The 22961-nt window shown below is 43.4% G+C and overlaps 1 protein-coding gene across 3 annotated transcripts in view; it reads right to left on the bottom strand.

Moving 5' to 3' along the window:
• Nucleotides 1-19862, bottom strand: part of TTC7B (tetratricopeptide repeat domain 7B) — a 103383-nt gene extending 83521 nt beyond the window's left edge. For 2 of the 3 annotated variants that reach the window (XM_079948032.1, XM_079948033.1), the window contains exons 1-4: nucleotides 19682-19862; nucleotides 7879-8033; nucleotides 5985-6153; nucleotides 2493-2623 (exon numbers count right to left, since the gene is read on the bottom strand). In XM_079948032.1, the coding sequence (XP_079804158.1) occupies nucleotides 2493-2623; nucleotides 5985-6153; nucleotides 7879-8033; nucleotides 19682-19802 (576 nt within the window). In that variant the 5' untranslated portion in view covers nucleotides 19803-19862. The remainder of the gene's footprint in view (nucleotides 1-2492; nucleotides 2624-5984; nucleotides 6154-7878; nucleotides 8034-19681) is intronic. The other variant, XM_079948034.1, reaches the window with a different exon arrangement.
• Nucleotides 19863-22961: the final 3099 nt, after the last annotated feature.

Genomic DNA, 22961 nt, shown 5'->3' with positions numbered 1-22961 from the left:
ATAGGCACAGCTGCCCCCCAAGTAAAACAATAGAAATACTTAACCAACTGGCCAGTCACGTCACTTATGCCCCTCCTAACGAAGTCCTGCCCCCACAACAAAAATCCTGGCTACTCCCATGCCCAACAGCCCCAACCAGCGCAGCTGATGGAAGTTGTAGCCCTAAACATGTGGTTGGCAAAGGCTAATCTAAACTGCTATAGCACTCAAAACTACTTCCATGCCCATCCTGTTCTCCCTTGCCTTTAACTGCATTTTATGTTGATGTGATTCCATTTAATGGCCCAATTTGCTGCTTTCATCAAAGTTTCACTTCCTGGTCCCACTGTCCTGTTTTTATTTTACGATTTCTGTAACTGTTGCTTTCTTACTCTATTTTAGTGTTGTATGCCTGACTTTGAGGCTGGCAAAATCTTATAAACAAAGATAGCAAGAACCCAACTTGCTGAAACAAGTGGTAAACAGCTGTTGAGACCACTGAGGAAAGAATGGATTAAAAAGTTCTTTTGGAGGATTTTTATGTTTTAAAACCAGATAAACTCCAGCACATTCCTATTAACTCAATTTAACAGGTTGGGAAAATGAAACACAAGGTCATAAATAAAATCCAGGAGTCTGCCTATACTTCAGGACTACAAATTCTGTGTTATAGTTTAAGATTACACAACCAATAAGCCACTCAGGCATGCCAGCTTTCATTAAGAACAAAGCTGCAACACATTTTCCACCACACACTACTGGTACATTTTTGGTGAAAGATTCTTTTTACCACGTGAACCCTTAGGAGTTTTCCTGTGAGTTACGCAAGCCACACTGTCACAACCTTGAGACAGTGATAAAAAGTCACAGCATTCTGAACAAAAAGTGCTGAACAGCACATGATGTTGGATTATTTTCAGCTGGAATGTGTAAAGAAATGAGCCATCAATAGGAGCTCAGTTCCAGCAAATAATGAGATATCCTATTCTGGCACGCAGCCAGATTTATTAAAATAATGCACACAGGGGTCAAAGACTGAGTTATTTAATCTTCAGTAAATGTCTCCAAATAGTGAATTAGGCATTAAAGCTGTAAATTAATGCTTTACTTAAAGTAATAAGAGGTGCTCTATTTTAGATGGCAAACAAGTTTCTGGAAATTTCAGGAGAAATTAAGGTGCAGAATTGCATTGCTGATCACAATATGCTACTGATAATTTTTTTAATCAAAATCATGCATAAATCAAAACTGGCATGCTCTGAGCATCTCACCCAGATCTTTCTCTTTTCACTAATACCTGGAATGCAAAAGCCAGGACAGAATGACATCCTCAAAGTAACCTTTGAATTTATGGCCAAGGTAGGTTTTTAATCAAGATCAGTACCATACCAACACTGCTACTTTTCCCTGAGATGGTTCAGGAATCACAAGAAACTACTGAGCTACAGCCCTTCTCAATGTGAATATGTCTTATTAAACAGGAAAGCTGTATAACCTATGGTTTGAAGTTGGTTTGCTTAGAAACTAACCATGGTTCGTTGTAAACCGGGGTCCCCGTTTCTTATGTAACACTAAGCAGACATTCTCCCCCCAATGCAGAAGGCCAAGGGGGTATGTCTAATGCTTTGTCTGAGTGCACAGAAACTCATCCACACGGCACAAAACCCTAATTTCTCATTATATGCTAATGTGGCTCGTGTGAAGGAACATTTTCTTAGCACAAGTGTTGGCCTAATGGAACGATTCAGTCCCTTCCAGCTTTATAGTCCTCTTTCACAAACCAAAGTATGTACATGAATTTATACAGTTATAACTAGTCCAAGTAAGTAAACATAAATTTAGTTTTTCGATCTTTAGGTTTCATGAATAAACATGATGGCCGATACTGCCCTAAGTTATATAAAAATGATTTAATAGCATTTTATACCAGCGAATATGTGCAATGTGCTTTATAGGTATTTTCTGCAATCCTTATGGTCTGGGAGTATGGTGTGGTTTAGTGGTTAGAGCAGGCATAGGCAAACTTGGCCCTCCAGATGTTTTGGACTACAACTCCCATCATCCCTAACTAACAGGACCAGTGGTCAGGGATGATGGGAGTTGTAGTCCCAAAACATCTGGAGGGCTGAGTTTGCCTATGCCTGGGTTAGAGTGTTGGACTCTGGGAGTCTAGGGTTCAAATCCCTTCTCAGCCATGAAACTCACTGGGTGACCTTTAGCCAATCACTGGTTTTCAGTCTAACCTATCTCACAGGGCTGTGATGGTGACTGTTATTATAATTTCTTACCTGCCCTTCAACCTAAGGTGGCAGGGTTGGTTACAACAATAAAAACACAATGTTAAAAAAAGTTTAGAACAACGTACATTTTAATGTCGTGAGCATTAAAACGGGAGGGGGAGAACCATGCATATCACCTTGAGCTTACCTTGAAGAGGACTGCACTAGGCATTATGTCCTACTATGGAATAAATCACATCCAATATTTCAACTGAACTAGATATTCCATCTTACCCTTTCTATCTCCTGGAGGTACAGAAGGGCTATATCCCCAGCCTTCTCATAGCACATAATAATTTCTTGTTCACGATCTGCATTGAGGTTACTTGTTGAAGAGGAAATTGGCAACTTTTCTAGACAAAGACCTAAAAATAAAGATATTTCAATGAAAATAAAATAATCAGGGGCTAAGGCAGTCTGTTTTCACTGGCCAAGCAGAGAAACCAATACAATAGTTAATTGTGCTGTAGTGTCCTTGTAAACTGCTGTACCTAACAGAAAAACCAGGGGTATATCTGATTTGAGAAAAACCATGGATAAAGCAAAGCACGTCTTCCCCCCGCCGCCACCTTTTTCCAGACTGTGGCAGACCTACTGTTTGGAAAACTAAATTAACTTCTGTGCATGTAGTTTATTGGATGATAGTCCAAAATGTATGACTGCATACGTAACAGTATCCATTATATATTTTGGAAGGTGGTTTCTCTGTTCACTATGCATTTGGACACCTCTAAGGAAACCCTTACAAAATTTTGCATGACGGTTTCTGAGATCGAGGAGCAGGTTTTTGTCTATGTTCAGGCGGTGGTCTCTACCTTTCAAAACTGACCTGATTTTTTGCTTTCTTAGAATGCCCAAGCGATGCTAGGTACAAGGCTGCTAGTAGGTACGTTTGTTCTGCTAGAGGTAAATTATTCTATACTTACTGAAATCAGGGAGGAAGATACAACACTGGAGGAGGCAGTGCTGGGCTTAGGAAACAACAAACTGTAAAACTGAATTCCTTACTCCTTATTTATTGAATAAAAGAAGGCTTCAGTGCTTAATAGGCTAACATTTGTTTCTGGTAATAAAATAAGCGTTTTTAAATCTATCATAGAATATCATAAGAGGCAAGAAATGAGAAATGATGGGAAACTCCGTAACGCTTGTTCTCATTGTATTTGGACAGGAAAGTGAAGTGGAGTAAAAGGCCAATGGCCTCTTAAGGCCAAGAGACAGATGGACGGAGGTTTCTCCAAGTGTGCAATCATCATGGTTTACAGGCAACAGTGGAAAGGCTGGAGGGGGGAGCACTTAATGTGTGACGTAGGTCTCTGGACAGCTCCTAGGAGCAACACAAGTGAAGAGAGCTGTCCTCATCCTATCTGACCAAGCTATCTCTGGGCATCAATCCATCCCAGTGTTACCCAGATGCATTAGGGAAGCGCCTGTCAATTAACAATGCCCTATTTGACAATATTTTGGTTCCCTGTGACCCCTTCTTAAGGAGCAAGTTTTCCCAGAAACCTCCCTTTTGCTAGCATGACACTGCCAATACCTCGCTTTGCTTGTTGCAAGTACAGTTGTACCTTGGAAGTCAAACAGAATCCGTTCTAGAAGTCCATTCGACTTCCAAAGCGTTCACTTCCAAAGCGCGGCTTCTGATTGGCTGCAGGAAGCTCCTTGCAGCCAATCGGAAGGCATGGAAGCCCCTTTGGACGTTTGACTTTCAAAAGAACATTTGAAAACCGGAACAGTCACTTCCAGGTTTGGATCATTCGGGAGCCAAAACGTTCCAGAACTAGGCTGTTCAAAAACCAAGGTCCGAATGTATAAGGAGAGTAGGTTTTCAAAACAACTTTGCAACATTAACTTGTCAGCAAAAATCTACTCATTTCACTCAAGCCAAACAATCCTTTCGTAGGGTGATTTTTACCTTAATTTTTTTCCTAGATCAGAGACATTTTTAAAAGCATTAAAATTAATTTTAACTTCTACCCACCCCTTCAAACTTGAATACTGTTATATAGGAAGCCTATCAAGTATCCTACACTCCTACCACGCTAGGCAGCAAAATCTCTTCACAGCTATATGACCAGCAGTTGGACTGAACTGTGCAGGGCATGCAAACGCTCAGATTAATTTTAGACATTATTTAGAATCAGTTGTCAATGCTGCCACTGAGTCTGCTCTCTCTGAAGAAAAACAAACCACATAGATGGCAAATGTTTGCTCTTCCAGACAAAAGAAGCAATTCCAAATGCATCAAGGCATGAAAAATTCTATACCCCAATGCACAGAATCTGCTGTGTTCTCAAAACAATGACCCAGCTTTCTGTTATGCACGCACACTGCAGAGCACATCTTGACGCTGGGGCAACACTGCCACCTATAGAAACTACGTCAGTATTGCACAGGGGGGAAATGACCCAAACCTATCCTTGCCCGTTTTTAACTTCTAGATCCTGTTCATAATGATAAAGTACGTCAGAATGAATATAGAAGGAAGATACTTTTGTAGAAGGGGACATCAAGACATATTCCCAAAAGGAGTTATCTGAAATCAACATTCCTGACAGGATGGCTGCAGGAAGCCTTGAAAATGTACAATTCTCAACTCAGATTCAATGTTTTTGCTGGGAATCTGGGGTATATTCCAAAATCACAGATGAAGGTTTGATTAGACAACCTACTTCTGCAAACTTTCCACCCTTGTCTATTCCTAGACTATAAATAATGGCCCCAAGCACACAAAGAAAAGCCATACATATCATACCATGCCTTACAATAAATACCAATAATTTACAATGATGCAATTGTCATTAGAGCCGTTTATTTCCATAACCTGCTTGGAAAAGGAACCTACAACTGATTTTCTGGGATTCTACATCCCACCCCCATTTAATGGGACCCCTCATCCTTGGAAGAGACTGGGGCAGGAAAGTCAGCTCCCACCAGCCTCTTCAGTGCACTTTTTCCTGGATCCAACCCATATTAATCAATGTCTTCAAAGAACAACAGAGTAATAATAATATTTCATTATTTATACCCCACCCATCTGGCTGGGTTACCCCAGCCACCCTGGGCGGCTTCCAACACATATAAAAACATAATAAAACATCAAACATTAAAAACTTCCTGATACAGGGCTGCCTGAATTTGAGTTCCTTTGCTGAAACAAAAGCATGTCTCTAATTCAATGAGTTTTCAGCTTGTAGTTTTAGTGAACTTAAACTAAATTAAGCATAACATTCCTCAAAAGTATTCCTGATAACATGATCAAAATAACTGCTTGTAAATGCCCATCTACTTGCATGAATAGTGTAAAGTCAGAGCCACAGATTCATACTAGATCGCGCCTCCTCTTCTGTGAGATGGAAAAACCAAAAGTTGCAATGTACCAGTTTGGGGGAAGAGAAGGTGTGATCTGATGCATATCTATGGCTCCCAGATGATGATCACACAAGTCACAGCTTGCTTGCTTGTTGGAACCAACCATGGTGCCTTTTGAATTAACAGGTTAACACTGAGAGTGGGACATACTTTGACCAAGATGTGTATGCATTAATCTGAATTACTAGTTTTCTTATCTTTGCTTCTTGCAAAGAATCATGCTTCTTCCTATGCAGCCAAAATGTTAACAGAAACAAGCATCACCAAGTTTAAATTTGGTCACATGTGCAATGTATTTTATTTGAAGGGGATGTGGGAGAAAAATCATGGAAGAACTGAAAGTCGTCTTACCTTTGGTAGAATATGCTTCAGCTATCATCCTCAGCCGATAAGGAGGTACAGCTACTAGCTGCAAGCCATCGAGACCCACTCTCGCATATATGTTAAGAGCTTCTTTGTAATCACCTTCCATATAGTTTGATTTGGCCATAACCAAGTTGGCTTCTTGTAAGAACTCTGGCTGGAGGAAAGAAATTGCATATATTTACTCCAAGAAAACACAGCATTATCTGCATTCTTACCTTGTCTAAACACTCTATCTAGCATTGTGTATAGTTTTATATTCTAAAGATGAGGAATCGTTGCAACTGAAAACACAGGAAATAACTACACTCATGAAATTTATTTTTAACACAGTCGCAAAAACATCCTACATAACATTTCACCTTGCAGCAAAAATGCAGCTGTGAAAATTGCATAACCGAAATAAAAATACCAAACAAGAGGAAGAAAAATGAACTAATTAATGGTTGCTACCATTAATTTTATTATTTCAAAATACCAGCTGAATAGCACTTTTATGCCCTGTTCCCAGCTCTTTTCTGCACAGCCCAGCCCTTTATCTGCATAGCCCCATCCTGGGTTTTATTTCTTTGTCCATTAGTGTGCCGCAACACTGGGGGGGGGGGGGGAATGCTGGGAATTTGCTGTTAGATTGCTGGATGAAACTGTAAGGATGAAACTGTAATAAAATTTAACAAATGACCATTAAAGGTAAAGGGACCCCTGACCATTAGGTCCAGTTGCGGACGTCTCCGGGGTTGTGGCGTTCATCTCGCTTTATTGACCGAGGGAGCCGGCGTTTATCCGCAGACAGCTTCCAGATCATTGGCCAGCATGACTAAGCCACTTCTGGCCAACCAGAGCAGTGCACGGAAACACTGTTCACCTTCCCGCTGGAGTGGTACCTATTTTCTACTTGCACTTTGATGTGCTTTCGAACTGCTAGGTGGGCAGGAACAGGGACTGGGCAAGGGGAGCGGGGATTCGAACCGCGGACCTTCCGATCAGCAAGCCAAAGAGGCTCAGTGATTTAGACCACAGTGCCACCCGCGTCCATTATTGGACACCAAATACCTACTGTAAATAATTCTAAAGCGAAATGAAGCCTGATGGGCAGAGCCATCATCATAATTGCTCCCCCTCCGTCCTCAGACAGCCCAAAAAGGAGCTCCTGGCAATGAACTGAGCCAGCCAACAGGTGGAGCTCAATTCTTGTAGCAAATACAACCAGACATGAGTGAGAGCACAGAACTGAACCTATCAGATGACATAGGCAGCAAGAAAGCCTACTTTGCTGCATCATCAGTGAACCACCCAGCAGAGCCTTCTTGAGTGGTGAATGGGCTACTGAAGTCCAGGCAGAAACAGCTAGTCACCCAATAGCCTTTGGTGATAGATTTGTAAAGCACTTTGAGGTGTCAGGTTCATATGCAATTGGAACTCAACGCCACAATTGCTGCCAGTCCAGCGGAAGGTAGTCAATCACTTTTTTGTCATATTTTGTGGAATCGGTTTGCTATAGTAACCCAACGATGTGGACAGGGTGCTTGCAGGGGTCAGGCAAGCCATGCACTCTCTTGATCCTTGCACAACATGGCGGATGAGATTCAGTAGAAAGGGATAGACATGTGGATCCAGGAAGTGGTTAATGCCTCGTAACGTTGTGCGGCGGGTTAACAGAAAGTTTGTGGTTTAAGACATTTTAAGGACTGTGTACACTATTCGGAGCTCCCAGCTGGGAAGAAGGGCAGTATGGAAATAAGAATATAGAAAATGTGTCCACCTCGCAAAATCCAAACACAGCAATGGAAAAATATTTCTCAAACCTGATTCCAAAAGCCTGATGCAGACTTTATTTGTTAACTCAAAAATTCCCAGATACTGTTTTAGAAGTGGCAAGTACCTTTAGGTTTCCTCGGTCAAGCGCTGCAGTGAGGTGCTTCCTGACTTCAATTAACTTTGGCCGGGGACCACAGGGGCTCGCGCCCTGCTTAAGAGGGTTCTCCTTCAGAAAAAGTTCCAGCTTGGATTCGCCAAGGAGGAGCTCTGCCATGTCATCTATGGAGAGAGGCGAGATCATTAAGCAGATCAATGGTCTGCACATGCTGCTAACACCAGACGCCGATCATAAGAGGACACAGAAAGCCTACAGCCATGTTTGTGAAACACACAGCGGCAGAAATTATTTTCAAGAGAGTAAATAATAATAATGATGCTTTCATTCCCATAGCTTCTCTTGCAGCACAAAACACTTCTTTGAACAGAGTTCTTGACTCATAGTCCAAAAGGAATGTTGCATGTTACATATGCACAGTGGTAGCCCACTAGCCCTTATAGAACAGGAAAAGATTATTTATTAATTCGTTAATTAAATGTGGATACTGCCCTATACCCGCAGGTCTCAGGATGGTTCACAGGATAAAATCATGATATAAAACCACAGAATACATAATCAAAATGAAAACAACAACAACCCAATAACCCCCACACACACACATTTTAAAAGGGCATTGAATGTCAGTCAACCAAAGGCCTAGTTAAAGAGGAATGTTTTTGCCGGGCACAAAACTAGATGGAACTAGATGGAGAGCTCAAGGGGAGAGGTGACAATTAGTGTGCTGTTTCCCAACTCCAAATTGCCTCTTCCCAAGTGTCTACACAAACATTCAGAGAATTGCATGGCTTTTTCCCTGCAGTGAAAAACGTGGCTGGGGGGGGCACTGCAACAGGGACACAGCAAGAGGGAAAATGCCACTCTCCCTTCTCTGCTCTTGTGTCTCTCCCCTAGGAGTGGCTTTTCCTGTTCCTTAAAAAGGATGTCAGGATATCAGTAGTTCTATATTTAATGCACCATTTGAACTGAAGAAACCTTGTAAAATGCATTTTCATGGGCGAGGAGGGTCATGCACCTACTTCAGTTCTCTTCTTCCCTTCTAATTTCATATATCTTCTACACTTTTCTACCCGCCCATCAACTGCCAAGTTATAACCATGTACTTCTGCAACAGAGGACCGCACAAGACTGTGACCAACAGCTTGCACAGCCCATATTGATTTAATGTACGGTATTTAGGCTCCTTAAAAAAATTCCACAGACAAGCACTGATACCTGAATTTGCTTGCCCTCCTCCTCATGCTTTTCCGCACAGTATTGCATCTATTAGATAACGAGCCTTTGGGCAGGTATTGTCTTATCCTTTAAAATCTCTGCACTGCATTTAAGCAAATTTTGGATGCTTTATACAGTGACACATAATTGCTGTACAACAACTTTCAGAATTAAGCATGCATAACAGAATTAGTTATGTACGCAAAATAGAATAGGGCATGCATAACTATGTGTGTGTCAAATCTGCTTGCTATACCAGTAGCGTTGTTCCAAGTATATTGATTCTAGGGGTTTTAAGATTCTAGACAGAAAAAAACTCAGAAATGAATTTTATTTGAGTCATCTTCGACCAGCATACAAACAATCTTGGTTAACTGTCTGTAACCACACACAGGTGACATACACTTTGAGAACTTCAACTGTCTACTGCATGAACATTCATTTAATGAAAACTGTAATACCAGAAATATTTATGCCCATGTCTACTTGCCAGGAATCTGAGAGAGGCACATTCAGCAAACTCCTATCTGATTTGTGGGTAAACAAAACCGTAAATCCATCTTGTTAACAGTGTGCATCATAGCCCTAAGACATTCTGCTATGCAATAATTACCAAAGTAACGGGAACTGCTGTTCATATATTACTGAAGGAAGGAGTGTTCTACAGCTTTTGTAAACATAGTTGACATCTCACTCTGGCCCATAAGCCATAGTTATAATTTCTAATAACTGCTTTGCCCAAGAAGAAATTATTAGCATGAAGAACGCGATGTTCGGCTCTAAGAATGAGTTGGGGAGCTACTGGCATAAGCGTGGAAATCAATCATTCCAATAGTTAGGGGCCCCAAGAGCCATAGCTAAGTGTAAATTTAATCTAACAGCTGCTTCTCCTTTGCAAAGGGCTTTCAGGAGGCAGAAGATTTGCAGTGGTTGGAGGCAGGAGGCTTGATCCTGCTAGCCCATTTGTCCAATTGTCGAATTCATTTCTCTACAAATGCCCTGACCTATATTTACGCTGCAAACTGGTGCCTTATCCATAGGAGAAAAACAATTGGGAGGGCAGTTTCAGGCAAGAGGATTGATTCCCCCACTAGTAGTGGGCCACAATAAAAGTCAAACTATCTTTACATGCAGCTACAGTTGTAAATGTTTACTTTGGACCCTAGACAGTTTGAAAAGCCATTTCCACTTTGAGACAAAAGGAACTGATCTGCCTTACTAACTCTTAGCATTTCTAGGTTGTTGTTTATTAAGTCTACATTCCAGGCTGTGCACAGCCAATAACTTTATAGAGATTTAGAGGAAGATTGTAGAGCCGTCTTTCCTATACATATTTCTGTGGCCTCTGGTCAATCCTGTTTTACACTCCAAACTGCACCCTAGTAAAGCTGAGCTAAGCCCCATGACAACAAAGCAGGGCTGTTGCAAGAAATATGATTGTGGCCTATTAAATAATACTTTTAATGACCAATTCGCTCCCCTACAAAAAAATAAAATATAAATCCCTGTATTATTTTGTAACTGTTTGAGGCCGAGCTGAACTACAGTCGTACCTCGGAAGTCGAACGGAATCCATTTCAGAAGTCCGTTCAACTTCCAAAACTTTCAGAAACTAAGGTGCGGCTTCCGATTGGCTGCAGGAAGTGCCTGCAGCCAATCGGAAGCCACGGAACCCATGTCAGATGTTCAGGTTCCAAAGAACGTTCACAAACCGCAACACTCACTTCTGGGTTTGCGGCATTCAGGACCCAAAATGCTTGACTTGCAAGGCATTCGAATTTCGAGGTACAACTGTATTTGCATCCGCCATGAAAATTTCCCCTCTTTCCAGCACTAATTAGATAAGCAAAGGTGCAAAAATTATCACAATGTGCCTTCCACCTCAAGCCCCATTCAAAGAGAGGGTAACACTTCTAGCTTTGAGTTGACTTTGTGATGTCATTTGAATGAATCTGACTGGCTAGCAGCATGATGTCATTGCACTTGCAATGTAATCCTCAACTGGCTGGGATAATTTAAGCAGAAGAAATCAGAGCCCAAGGAACAGTAAAGAGATGGAACACTGAGACTATGAACAGGATGGAAATAAAGTAACATCGGGAGGTTTTCAGTAATGTACTTGACATTATTCGTACTAGATCAGTGGTTCCCAATTGGTAGTCTGTGGACCCCAGGGAGTCCGAAAAACGGAATCTGCATTACTGAGCTATTTGGGAACCACCGTACTAGATGATAAACTCTAAGTACCTAAAAGTAACCAATAGAGAGAGAGACCTGGAACAGCCAATGAAACTTGTTTCATGCGATCATGATATAAAGGCCATTCTTAGACACCACCTTACCATATACTGGAAGCTCAAAACACCAAAAATAATCTTCAAAACAGTGATTGCCAAAGAGTGAAGTCAAGAATTAAGGAGTCGGGGAAACCAGTGGCTAGTTGCCATAGGGCATGAAGTTAAAGACTGACAAAATGTCTATTGAGGTTTCATACTTAACTTAACTTAAAAAAAAAAAGTAGTTCTTAACCCGCTGCTGATTTTGAATAGCTTGGAAGTGGCCAATTTCCTTGTATACTGAATTAGATAACCAGAAAAATCCGCAATCAAATATTTATAGAACAGCATAAGGAGTCGATTGTTTAGTTGCACAAGAAAGCCAACAAGGACAGAAGGCTACCAATACTGATTGCATCACTTGCAAAGGTTAACAAATTGCCACGTCTCAAGCTTTAGAATTGCTCAAAAAATGCATGTGGCATTAACAGGGGAAAATACGTCTATACCAGCAGTGGCATTTTCTCCCTACATACTACATGACTACTTTTTATGGAAACCACATTGCTGTCCCCTGCCTTCCTAGTCAAGTGAGGTTTCCTGACACTGCATATTCTGAAGAGCAGCAAAAACACTTTAAGATATCCACTCTGAGAAGACAACAGCAATGAGGAAAACAAGTCCTGTAACAGTATTAAGTAGAGAAAAACAGGATTATCTTCAACACCAAAGAATGGCTATACTAGAGAAATTGCAGTTCACTCTAAGGAAAAGGCATGGATGGAAACTGAAGTAAGCAATTTGCACCAATGTTCCAGTGCATAGGTGTTATTGAATAACTGCCTGCAATTCTGATTACTTTAATATAATTGAACCAGAGAGAGGCAGGGTCAAGAAAACAAAACAAATCCATGTTTTTATCATGCACAAAAAAACACAACCACTTTACGGCAGTCTACTTATGAGATTAGTTGCCAAGAGATCTGCATAACTGCTTCATAATGCTATTAAGAAAAAGAAACAGGAATATCACAGAAGGTTATGGCAACAGCTAAGCAGCAAAGGAAGGAAATTCTTACCAATTTTGGTTCCTGGTATATAAGAACTACACAACATTAAGGTGAATGCTGCTGCTCATATCCCTAAAATACTGAAAAAAGATCTTGATTTGTATAATTATCAAGAAACAATAGCTTTCAATAGCCTTAACAGTAGATTTTAGGGCTGTTCAGCAATGCCGAATAATGTCCTGTGGTGTGGGGCAGTGCGGGGGGGAGAGAGACATGTAAACAGACAGACAGACAAGGGAGAAGACTTATGTCTGAACTGCTAGTACAGGGGTTTGCCAATTTTGCACCTGCAGATTCACATTGCCCATAGTGTTCCCTGCCCCTGCTGAAATTAGGATTTAAATAAGCATTTTATTGTAGCCAATAGAACAGTTTGCGGTGTGTATGGTGCCTAACATACCGTATTTTTCGCTCTATAAGACGCACCAGACCACAAGACGCACCTAGTTTTTGAAGGAGGAAAACAAGAAAAAAAATATTCTGAATCTCAGAAGCCAGAACAGCAAGAGGGGTTGCTGTGCAGTGAAAGCAGCAATCCCTCTTGCTGTTCTGGCTTCTGGGATAGCTGCGCAGCCTGCATTCACTCCATAAGATGCACACACATTTCCCCTTACTTTTTAGGAGGGAAAAAGTGAGTCTTATAGAGCAAAAAATATGGTACTTTCTAGGGAGTATGATTTTATTAAATTTCTATGCCACCCCTATTGGGGGAGAATGGTTTATCTTATCTGCCCACCTGTTTGTTCTCTGCACGTTTGGATGCCTCTTGAATATAATGTTGCTAAACATGGCATGAGGGTTCCGAGGTGGGCCTGACGCACTTCATCCATGCTTGGATGCCAGGCCACATTTGAATCAAGATGACAGGCCAAAATGTTACTTTGCCATGATTTCTCCCACTTTTTGGTCATAGGTTTGGCCAATATATTGTTGCCAAACCTGGCACAACAGCTCCCCATGGACCCTCAAAATCTCTTTCATAGGATCCCTCCATAGAATCCCAGATTTTGGGCTATGCAGCAGCAGCAGCAGGAGGAGGTAAAACCCTGTTTGATCTCACCCTAAGGCAGCGTTTGAAATTCGCCAGGCGCCAGGCACATTTTGCACCTGGTTACCAGCCTGAGGATCCTTGGGTCTTGCTTGTTTTCACACACTAATAAGGCATCCTTTAGAATTCTATCCGTGATCAGAATGAATGTCAGGAACCAAAGTCAAAACAAAAAATACGACTTCCGAGCTGTCTGGCCTCAAATGGCAACTAGACATTCTGTTTTGGCGACTGTAACCCTGGTTTAAGGAGCCATTTGGCACCTAGCTTATATATCCGAGTTTCTAACACTGCCCTAAGGCTACATCCTATACCCACTTATCTGTAAGTAAGTCTCTTTGAATTCAATAGTACTTACTTCTGAGTAGACATGGTTATGATTACACTGGCAGAGTAATATCCAACATTAAGCAAACTAAGAAATCAGGAATCAATGAACTTACATAACTTAAGTTGGTTATCACCCCCAGGCTGTAATTCTCTGTGTGTGCAAAGGAGTTAGCAATATTGTATGTGAATGAAAAACTTTGTGGGCTTACTTTCTCAGATAAAATACAGATGGTGACCATTTCGTGCACCTTCAACTGACATACAACCGCCAATGCTGAGGTCCTTCTGGACTCAGAACAGGGAGGAATGGGGTGGAACAGGGACAGGGCAGAATGTGGTAGGATTGTGCTCACACACACAAAGGGGCCAGGAACGGCACCCCCTGCACAAAATGGTTGCTGCCTGTATGTCAGAAGGTTAAGCATTGGATATAGCATGTCCTCAAAGTTTCTCCTTTCCATTTTCAACTAACCACAGCTTCACATGAAAAACTGTGGTTAGTTTCATAGCCAAAGCCAGCAGTTTATTTCTTCTATCTCAGCCAATCCCAGTTTCTCTGACAGCTTCTCAGTCATAAGAGTTCAGCACCTTCCAGATTTAAACTTCACCCTATGGTCCAAAACTCTTTGGTATTAATAAATATATTTCTTCGCTTAACACCTACAAGCAAATTCTGCTGGTATGGTATGTACTCTCAAATAAATACATTTAGGACTTTATGTCAATCACATTGCTTTTTAATCCGTGATAGCCACTGGCAGCAACAACATACCCCATTCTTTAATCGTAGTACACTCTCATCACCATATCCCGGTACCATGCTTTCCCTTACTCCAAAACATAAATAGAGAAGCTTACTTAAAAGAATGCCTGGAGGGATATCGTGACTAAACGGGCAGCAGTACTGGAATACCACAGAGTGATTTGCTACAAGAGAAGTGTGGTATCTCAAATATCCCCTAAAAGCCTTTAAAGCCATTGGTATGAGAATCGCTGTTGATAGAAAAGCTCTCAATACCCCTCTGCAGATAGTACTGCTAATAACCACAAGCCTGGAATGCTTCACTAAACCAAAGCACAGTGGAACTCAAAATATCAAATGCACACAACCAATGAAGATAGGTTTAATGACATATTCGTATCCTCTAATCTTGTCAGCACACTTTGTGTTTTTGGCTTTTTAAACAGTTAACAGACTTGTTTACAAGAAATAAAAAAGCTAGTTGGGGAGGGAGTAACATGTAGATATGAAGATGTAAAAAAATGTATGATCAAAACGCTATGGAAACCTCATTCAAGCCTTACACTTTTTTTTGAGCAGAAAACTGCCTCCTTCTACATAGAGATTCGTAAATTCTATCCTATAATCCAGCAAGATACCACCACTCAGAGCACAACTATAACCTGCAATTTGAAATCTTCAGTAGCAACTACTGTACTTCTTGGTTGGTGACAAGTACCTGTATGTAGGACCTCGTGAGTGCACATGTGAAAAGACCAACATAGCTTTAGTAAAGCTTGTTAGGTTGCTTCCAAATGACCAGTTTATTGGGCATTAATCCAGATTTATTTGCACATATTTGCAGGAAGGTTAGATAACAACGACTATTTAGTTGTTCATTCCAACTTGTTAAGGTTATATTAAGTTATCCCATTCATTCCAGTGTTGTCACCCCAATCACTTTCCTTATCACAAAAAGTCTGGAATGGGGGGGGGGGGGGGCGATGCAATTTGAATTAGCCGGTACATGATTGAAGGCCAGTCAAAAATAGTGACAATCTGGAATTTTAAATAATCATGTTAACAGAGGTTTGTGGTTCAATTGAAGTGATAGCTGCAAATGTTTCTTTCCACACGAACATTAACCCACTACAAATTATTCATTTCAGTAAAACTTATTCCCAAGTATGTACATATAACAATTAGAGCCTGTCTGATGCAAGCATGCTTATTCAAAAGCAAGTTCCACTTTACTGAATGCATTTTACTTCCAAGTTAATTGTATAAGCTTGCAACCTAAGTCTGCTAAACAAAACACATGGACTGGGAAGTAAATCCCACTGGAAAAGGTTCTTCTTTAAAAGTTGTTCCTTCTTATTATATTTGTTCTTTATTAAGAATTTTATATAGCTTCTCTTTCAAGAATCCCACAGCTCCCTGTAATGCATTTTGAAAGACTGTACTAAATACTGAAAGTACTACACCACAAATGTTCACAGTAGCTAACAACCACCTTGCAATTTATAACAGCAAATGCTACATTAACACAGTGGATTTTTTTTTAATTTAAAAAATGTTATTTTCAGGACTTACAATTGCATATAACAACACACTCTTAACCATAGGGCTGACAAACTGTGCAACTGACCAGTCTAATATTGTCAAATATTCCAAAAATGCCACTGTGTAGATGGCAGCTTACATGTAAAAATGTCATTATGGTGAAATTAATCATTATGGCAGCAATCATGGGCAAGCCTAGAAGCATCACACAAATTCTCATATTAGCTCCCTGATATAATTACAGGTACATAGTCGCCTTTGACCGGACTTAACCATCCAGGGGTCCTTTAACTTTTACCTTTTTACACACACCCTTATATGCATCCCACTTGTGCACAACTGCATTTATGCAGGTCGCTGCAAAATGAATGAATGAATAAATGAATGAATGAATAGGCCTTTCCTTACTTGGCGAAGAAGAAGAGGAGTTTGGATTTGATATCCCGCTTTATCACTACCCGAAGGAGTCTCAAAGCAGCTAACATTCTCCTTTCCCTTCCTCCCCCACAACTAACACTCTGTGAGATGAGTGAGGCTGAGAGACTTCAGAGAAGTGTGACTAGCCCAAGGTCACCCAGCAGCTGCATGTGGAGGAGCGGAGACGCGAACCCGGTTCACCAGATTACGAGTTCACCGCTCTTAACCACTACACCACACTGGCTCTACTGGAGTAGCTCCCACACTGGAGCTACTGCCCTGAAGTTACTCAGGAAAGGGAAGGTGGCCTTTGATCAACCAGCAGTGTGGGGCAGGAGGCGCCTTCTCCCCATCTCCACTGTGCATCCACATCCCGATCCTGGCACTAGTTTTCTGGATGCCCTTCTTGGCGTTCTCCCTTCACGGCCAGCCAGCGCTACATGCAGCCAGGCAGGCAGGCTCAGGACAGGTTGAACAGTGGCCCCAAGTGATTTACAGAACGAGTCTCTCTCTCTCTCTCTCTCTCCCCACACACCCTCCCTATTATACTGGGGAGCTCCACACTTTAAGCGATTTCACTTATGCATGTGGGGGCCTGGAACGTAAACCCCGGGTTAAGTGGGAGGACGCCTGCATAGGCATATTCAAACAGGAACACAGCTATAGGTGGCAATGGCCACAGCATAGTGAACAAAGGATGAGGCTGGAACCAGGGGGCCGTAGGCTTAAATTCTCACTCAGCCATGAAGCACATCAGACAGTGGTTAGCCCAGTCACCTGCCCAGCCTTAGTCTAAGCTACCTTACGCTGTGTTCCCCAACCTTGGGCCTCCAGCTGTTTTTGGACTACAACTCCCATCATCCCTCGCTAGCAAGACCAGTGGTCAAGGATGATGGGAATTGTAGTCCAAAAACAGCTGGAGGCCCAAGGTTGGGGAACACTGCCTTACAGGGTTGTTGTCAGAATAAAAGGACTCCATAAGGCATCATGAGCTCCTTGGCGGAGGGCTGGGATAAACATGAATTAATCATTACTGTTTTACAACAACATCTTTCTCTCTTTTGTAAGAAGCTTATGTATGAAACCTGTTGATAGTTACCATCTTTGTTGATCCCATACAAAGGTTTTTAAAAATGCATGACCAATATTGGACCAAATCTTTTTAGATTGATCAAATTCCCAATTCCAGTACCCTGCTTACAGAAAGAAAGACCATTTTACGCCATAGCTCAATGCATCAGAATCCCATCAAGGGGTGTTCAGTATTGTATTCTGTTTCCACTGGGACATGGGTGGTGTTGTGGTCTTAATCACTGAGCCTCTTGGGCTTGCCGATCGGAAGGTCAATGGTTCGAATCCGCACAACAGTGGTGAGCTCCTGTTGCTTTGTCCCAGCTTCTGCCAACCTAGCAATTCAAAAGCACACCAGTGCAAGTGGATAAATAGGTATCGCTGTGGTGGGAACGTAAACAGCGTTTCCGTGTACTCTAGCACTCATCACGGTCCTCTGTATGCCAGAAGCGGTTTAGTCATGCTGGCCACATGACCCTGAAAGCTGTCTGTGGACAAACGCCGGCTCCCTCGGCCTGAAACGAGATGAGCGCTCCATCCCACAGTCGCCTTTGACTGAACTTAACCATCCAGGGGTCCTTTACCTTAACCTTATGGTTCCACTTTTTATTAGTTAAAGCAAACATTACCCAACACATGAAAGAGGAACAGGTTTACCATTGTTTCCTCATGTTAAAACAACTCATAACTTTCTTTTCATAGGCCCTGGCAGTACAACCTGATAGGAGTTTTTGGTTGTTGTTTTTAGGTATTGCTTCCCCCCTACTCTTCAATGCATGTATTCCTATTCTAGGGTTCATAAATGTCTGCGTCTATATAATTTTATTGCTCCTCAGTATGAACGTTGTCAGATTGTCAATATTAGTTATACTATATCAATATTGGTGATACTATGAGATCAATTTTTCAAACAGGGAAACCATTTAGAGGGCCAGTCAAAATGAGCAAATCCAGCCACAATTTCTCTGTGTGGGGAGTACTGAAATTATGGAAATTGAAGCTAAGGCATGAGTAAACTTGGCTTCTATGGAGCTGAACAAATAATGAGCCCAGGTTAACACATGACGCTAAAACAAACCATTGTTTAGCTCCTGGTATTGCAGCAGTACCAAAACCAGGGGAGGAGTGAAGTGGCTGTGATTTCCTCCCAGCACTTGCTCACTTATGCTATTGTTACTTGCCAAGCAAGCCACAGATTCTCAGGCCTCCCTGGAAGTCCTTTTTGCTGATGTCAAATTATGGAGGCACTAATTCTGGCTAAGTGGCAGGAAACTCTACCTGGTGTTCAGATGAGATGCAAGCTTAAAAAGCTTTAGCCAGAAGTCCTTAGACCTCTATTAGATAAAATCACACGGGTGCACGCTATTTCAGCACCATCGTCAAAGACCTGAAGGCATACTTATATGCAACTCCTCGCGTGCATGAAAGAAACAAAACAGAAGCATTAGAGCATCTGACCAAAAAAACAAACAAAAAAACCAGAACCATCAGTTCACACCCTAACGCTGCTCTTCGATGCTTAAATTTGAGGCTGGCCTAACACCACAAAATTAACCGCAGGAAATTCCCTGCCAGTTTTCAACCCAAGATACAGTACTTCAGACTTTATGCCAGGGGACGATATTAAAGGAGAGAGATACCGACATCACTCTGCAGCATCAACATGCAAAAACACAAGACACCTCAGGTGGCAGGGTACCACCCACAGCCTCGGGGAAGGGGTCATAGAAGTGCCACCCCCCACCCCACTCAATTGAGCACCCAGAGCCTCCTCTGTGGGGAAGGACAGAACGCCGACGCCGTCCCCTCCGACCTGGGAGCCTCTGCCCTCAGGGGCGCTCATGTGGCCCGGCGGCGGAGGGCCGCATTCTGCACATGCCCAGAGGCTCCCCTCTTGTTGTTGTGCAACCGAAGGCGGGCTACTCGCTGCCACGCGAGGGCACCCATCCCTGACCCATCCCCGCGGCTGCCTACTTGGGGGGAGCTCTGCCTCCACCGCCCCTGCGCCTTCCACCCTCGCCGGAGGAGGAGCAGGTGGGTCGTGGGGGGGGTCCGGCCCCGCGGCTTCCCTTCCCCCCGCCCCCCCCCCGCAGGGCCGCACCGTTCGCGATGAGCTTGGCCGAGAGCTGCTTGACGAGCTCGGGGATCCTCTCCCACTGGCACTCGGAGCGGCACCTCTCGATCTCGGTCTCCAGCCGCGAACCCCCTTTCTTGGTGGCCATGGCGGCAGGGGGAGGCTGGGCGGCCCCCGGGCGCCGCGGGGGCCGGCCAAGGGTGGGGGCAGGCGGCGCGGCGGCGGCAGCAGCAGCAGCAGCGGGCGCCTTTTCGGCGGCGGAACGAGCCCGGCTGCGGCCCCGGAACGGGAACCGGAGGGGGAGCCGAGCGCCGCTCGCTGCAGCGCCACCTGCCGGGCGCTCGGAGGAACGAGGCGGGGGCGGCGCGGGCGGAGGAGGAGGAGGAGGAGGAAAAGGAGGAGGAGCGGCTCCTTGGGCGGGAAAACGGGACGGGCGGGAGAAGAGCTCAGTCGCCAGAGCGGCTCGCCGTGCTCGGCTCCTTCCTCCTTCAGGGCCGGGGGAGGGCAACTAATGTTGACCATCCATATTGAGAAGGAATAAAATTATATAGACGCAGACATTTATAAGCTCTAGAATAGGAATACATGCCTTGAAGAGTTGTAGGGGGAAAGCAATACCTACAAACAAACAACAACATAATAATAATAATAATAACTGGATGCCTCGGTTCAGTACATATCCTCCAGCATTTCTCAGATGAATGAATGAATGGTTTATTATTACTGCTAAACAGCCAGCATAGCATTTCTCAGATGAAAATAGGAACATCTTATTCTATTATTATTGTGAGTGCTTCTTTTCTTAAAAAAATGATTAGGGGTACTCTCATTTTCCTACTCATATTGAAATACTGCCCTTCAATGAGGCCAAACTTAGATTCACAAAATGTGAATCGTAGCAAAGAAAAAGCACTGATTAATAATAATACCCCACCCATCTGACTGGGTTGCCCCAGCCCCTCTGAGTGCCTTCCAACATATGTAAAAACATAATTAAACATTAAACAACTTCCCTACGCAGGGGTGTCTTCTAAAGGTTATATAGCTGCTTATCTCCTTGGTTCAGGGGGTTGCCTAACTCCATACCCTCCCAACATTTCTCCGATGAAAATAGGGACATCCTAAGGAAAAGCGGGACATTCCGGGATGAAATCAGAAACCGGGACGGCGTCTGTAAATCCGGGAACTGTCCCTGGAAAATAGGGGCACCTGGAGGGTTTGTAATGATCACGAGTCTTCCCTTCCTTCTCACGTTACTCTCATTTTCCCCCCAGAGGGGTAGCTGGGGGGAGTTGAGCCAGCTGGTTGCAGCATCTGAACAAGAGGTTCTCGCCCGCCTGATGCCTTCCAGATGCTTGTGGCCACGGCCCTCACCCTTATTGGCTGTTGCTGACACGAGTTGTCCTGCTTTGAAAGGCTTGCTGGTGAAGGCTGCAGTGCGGTAGCCACTGACCTGAGGTCACAGGGACTTACTTAGAAATCATAGAATTATAGAGTTGGAAGGGACCCCAAGGGTCATCTAATCCAACCCCCTGCAATGCAGAAATATCAGCTAAAGTATCCATGGCAGATGGTCATCCAGCCTCTGCTTAAAAACCTCAAAAGGAGAAGAGTCCACAACCTCCTGAGGGAGACTGTTTCCCTGTTGAACAGCTCTTACTGTCAGAAAGTTCTTCCTGATCTCCTTTCTTGCAACTTGAATCCATTGATTTGGGTCCTACTCTCCAGAGCAGGAGAAAAGAAGATTGCTCCATCTTCCATGTGGACGCCCTTGAGATATTGGAAGATGGTTATCATATCTCCTCTCAGTTTCGTCTTTTTCAGGCTAAACATACCCAGCTCCCTCAACCGTTCCTCATAAGGCTTGATTCCAGACCCTTGATCATCTTGGTTGCCCTCCTCGGTACATGTTTTAACTTGTCAACATCCTCCTTAAATTGTGGTGCCCAGAATTGGACACAGTATACCATATAGGGTAGATACACATGCTGCCTCCAGTGGTGTTGCATTAAGGAGAATTCTGGCCTTTACAAACCCAATTTTGAATTGGACTGGTATTACACATCCAATAAAAACAAAAACTTAAATGACAAACACTCTGAACTGGTGCTAGCCACAAAACCCCATGCAATGGAAGGGGACAGTTATCGTGTCAGGTCATAGTCATGCTGTGGCAGAAACAGAGTCCATAAGGTAAAGATTGTACTTCTGGCATAAAACTAATTTTGTTTGCTTGTTTATATATAAACACAATATCCAGGCAATGCCTTCATGGTGGTAAAAAATAGTAACAAAACATCCAAAATCTGCTGCCTGAGGCCTGCATGAGAGTGCCTGGCCACCAAGCTAGATGACCTTAAGAGAACAAATGCATGGAGGAGAGAGCTATCAGAGGCTATTAACCATCATGTCTATGCTCTGTCTCCACAGCTGGAGGCAGCAATGCTTCTGAATAGGAGTTGCTGGAAACCCCAGGAGAGGGAGTGCTCTGGTGCTTGAATCCTGCTTTTGGGTTTCCCACAGCCATCTGGTTGGCCACCAAAGGATATTGGACTAGATAGGCTATTGGCCTGATTTAGGAGGCTCTGCTTATGTTCTGTTTTGTTTTTAACCACAAGGGCATGTTCCCAAGCCCTGGGCAATGTGACCATGCAGGGGCAGGAGGTTACCCCGTCCCTTTAATGGTTATGTATATAAGGATTTCCAACAAATGCAGGATATTTTTTAATACAAAGAAAGCCCCTTTGTAGTCCACATTGAGCTACTTTGCCAGAAGGAAGTGGTTGAGAAATATATACCTGTCAGAGCTGCCCCTAGGTCCCAGCTCACAGAGGACCAACGCCCGATCGTTGTTATGTACAAAAGTCTTTATTGAAGTTCAACTTCCATTCCAAAGCCGCAGCGCGCAGCTCTACGTCTTAAACCCTAGACCGGCGAAGTCCCGTCTGAATCTCCTTCCCTCTGACACCAGTTTAAGATCCTAGCCCTGCTCCACCTTTTCCGTTGTTCTCTCCTCCTCTGGGTCCTCCTGCCCACTGGGGCTTTCCCCTTTCTGGACTCTTCCGACGCTGAGTCGCCTGACTCCTCCCCCTGTCTCCGGCGGGCTTTAGGACCTGGTTCCCAATCCTCATTCTCTGCTGTCCCGCGCTCCTGTACATTTGAACTTGCCTCTCACGCCAACCCAGTGACCTTCCTCCTGACCGTCACACTGCTTCTGTCACTGCTTCCCTCTTCCGGGATACTGCCCGGATCTGACCTCCCCTCCGTTGTCTGGCTCTCCGATGGAGGCGTGGCCAGCCCTGACTTA

Source organism: Podarcis cretensis (assembly GCF_951804945.1).
Source record: "Podarcis cretensis genome assembly, chromosome: 1".
NCBI lineage: Eukaryota > Metazoa > Chordata > Lepidosauria > Squamata > Lacertidae > Podarcis > Podarcis cretensis.
This window is presented reverse-complemented; position numbering and strand designations above follow the sequence as displayed.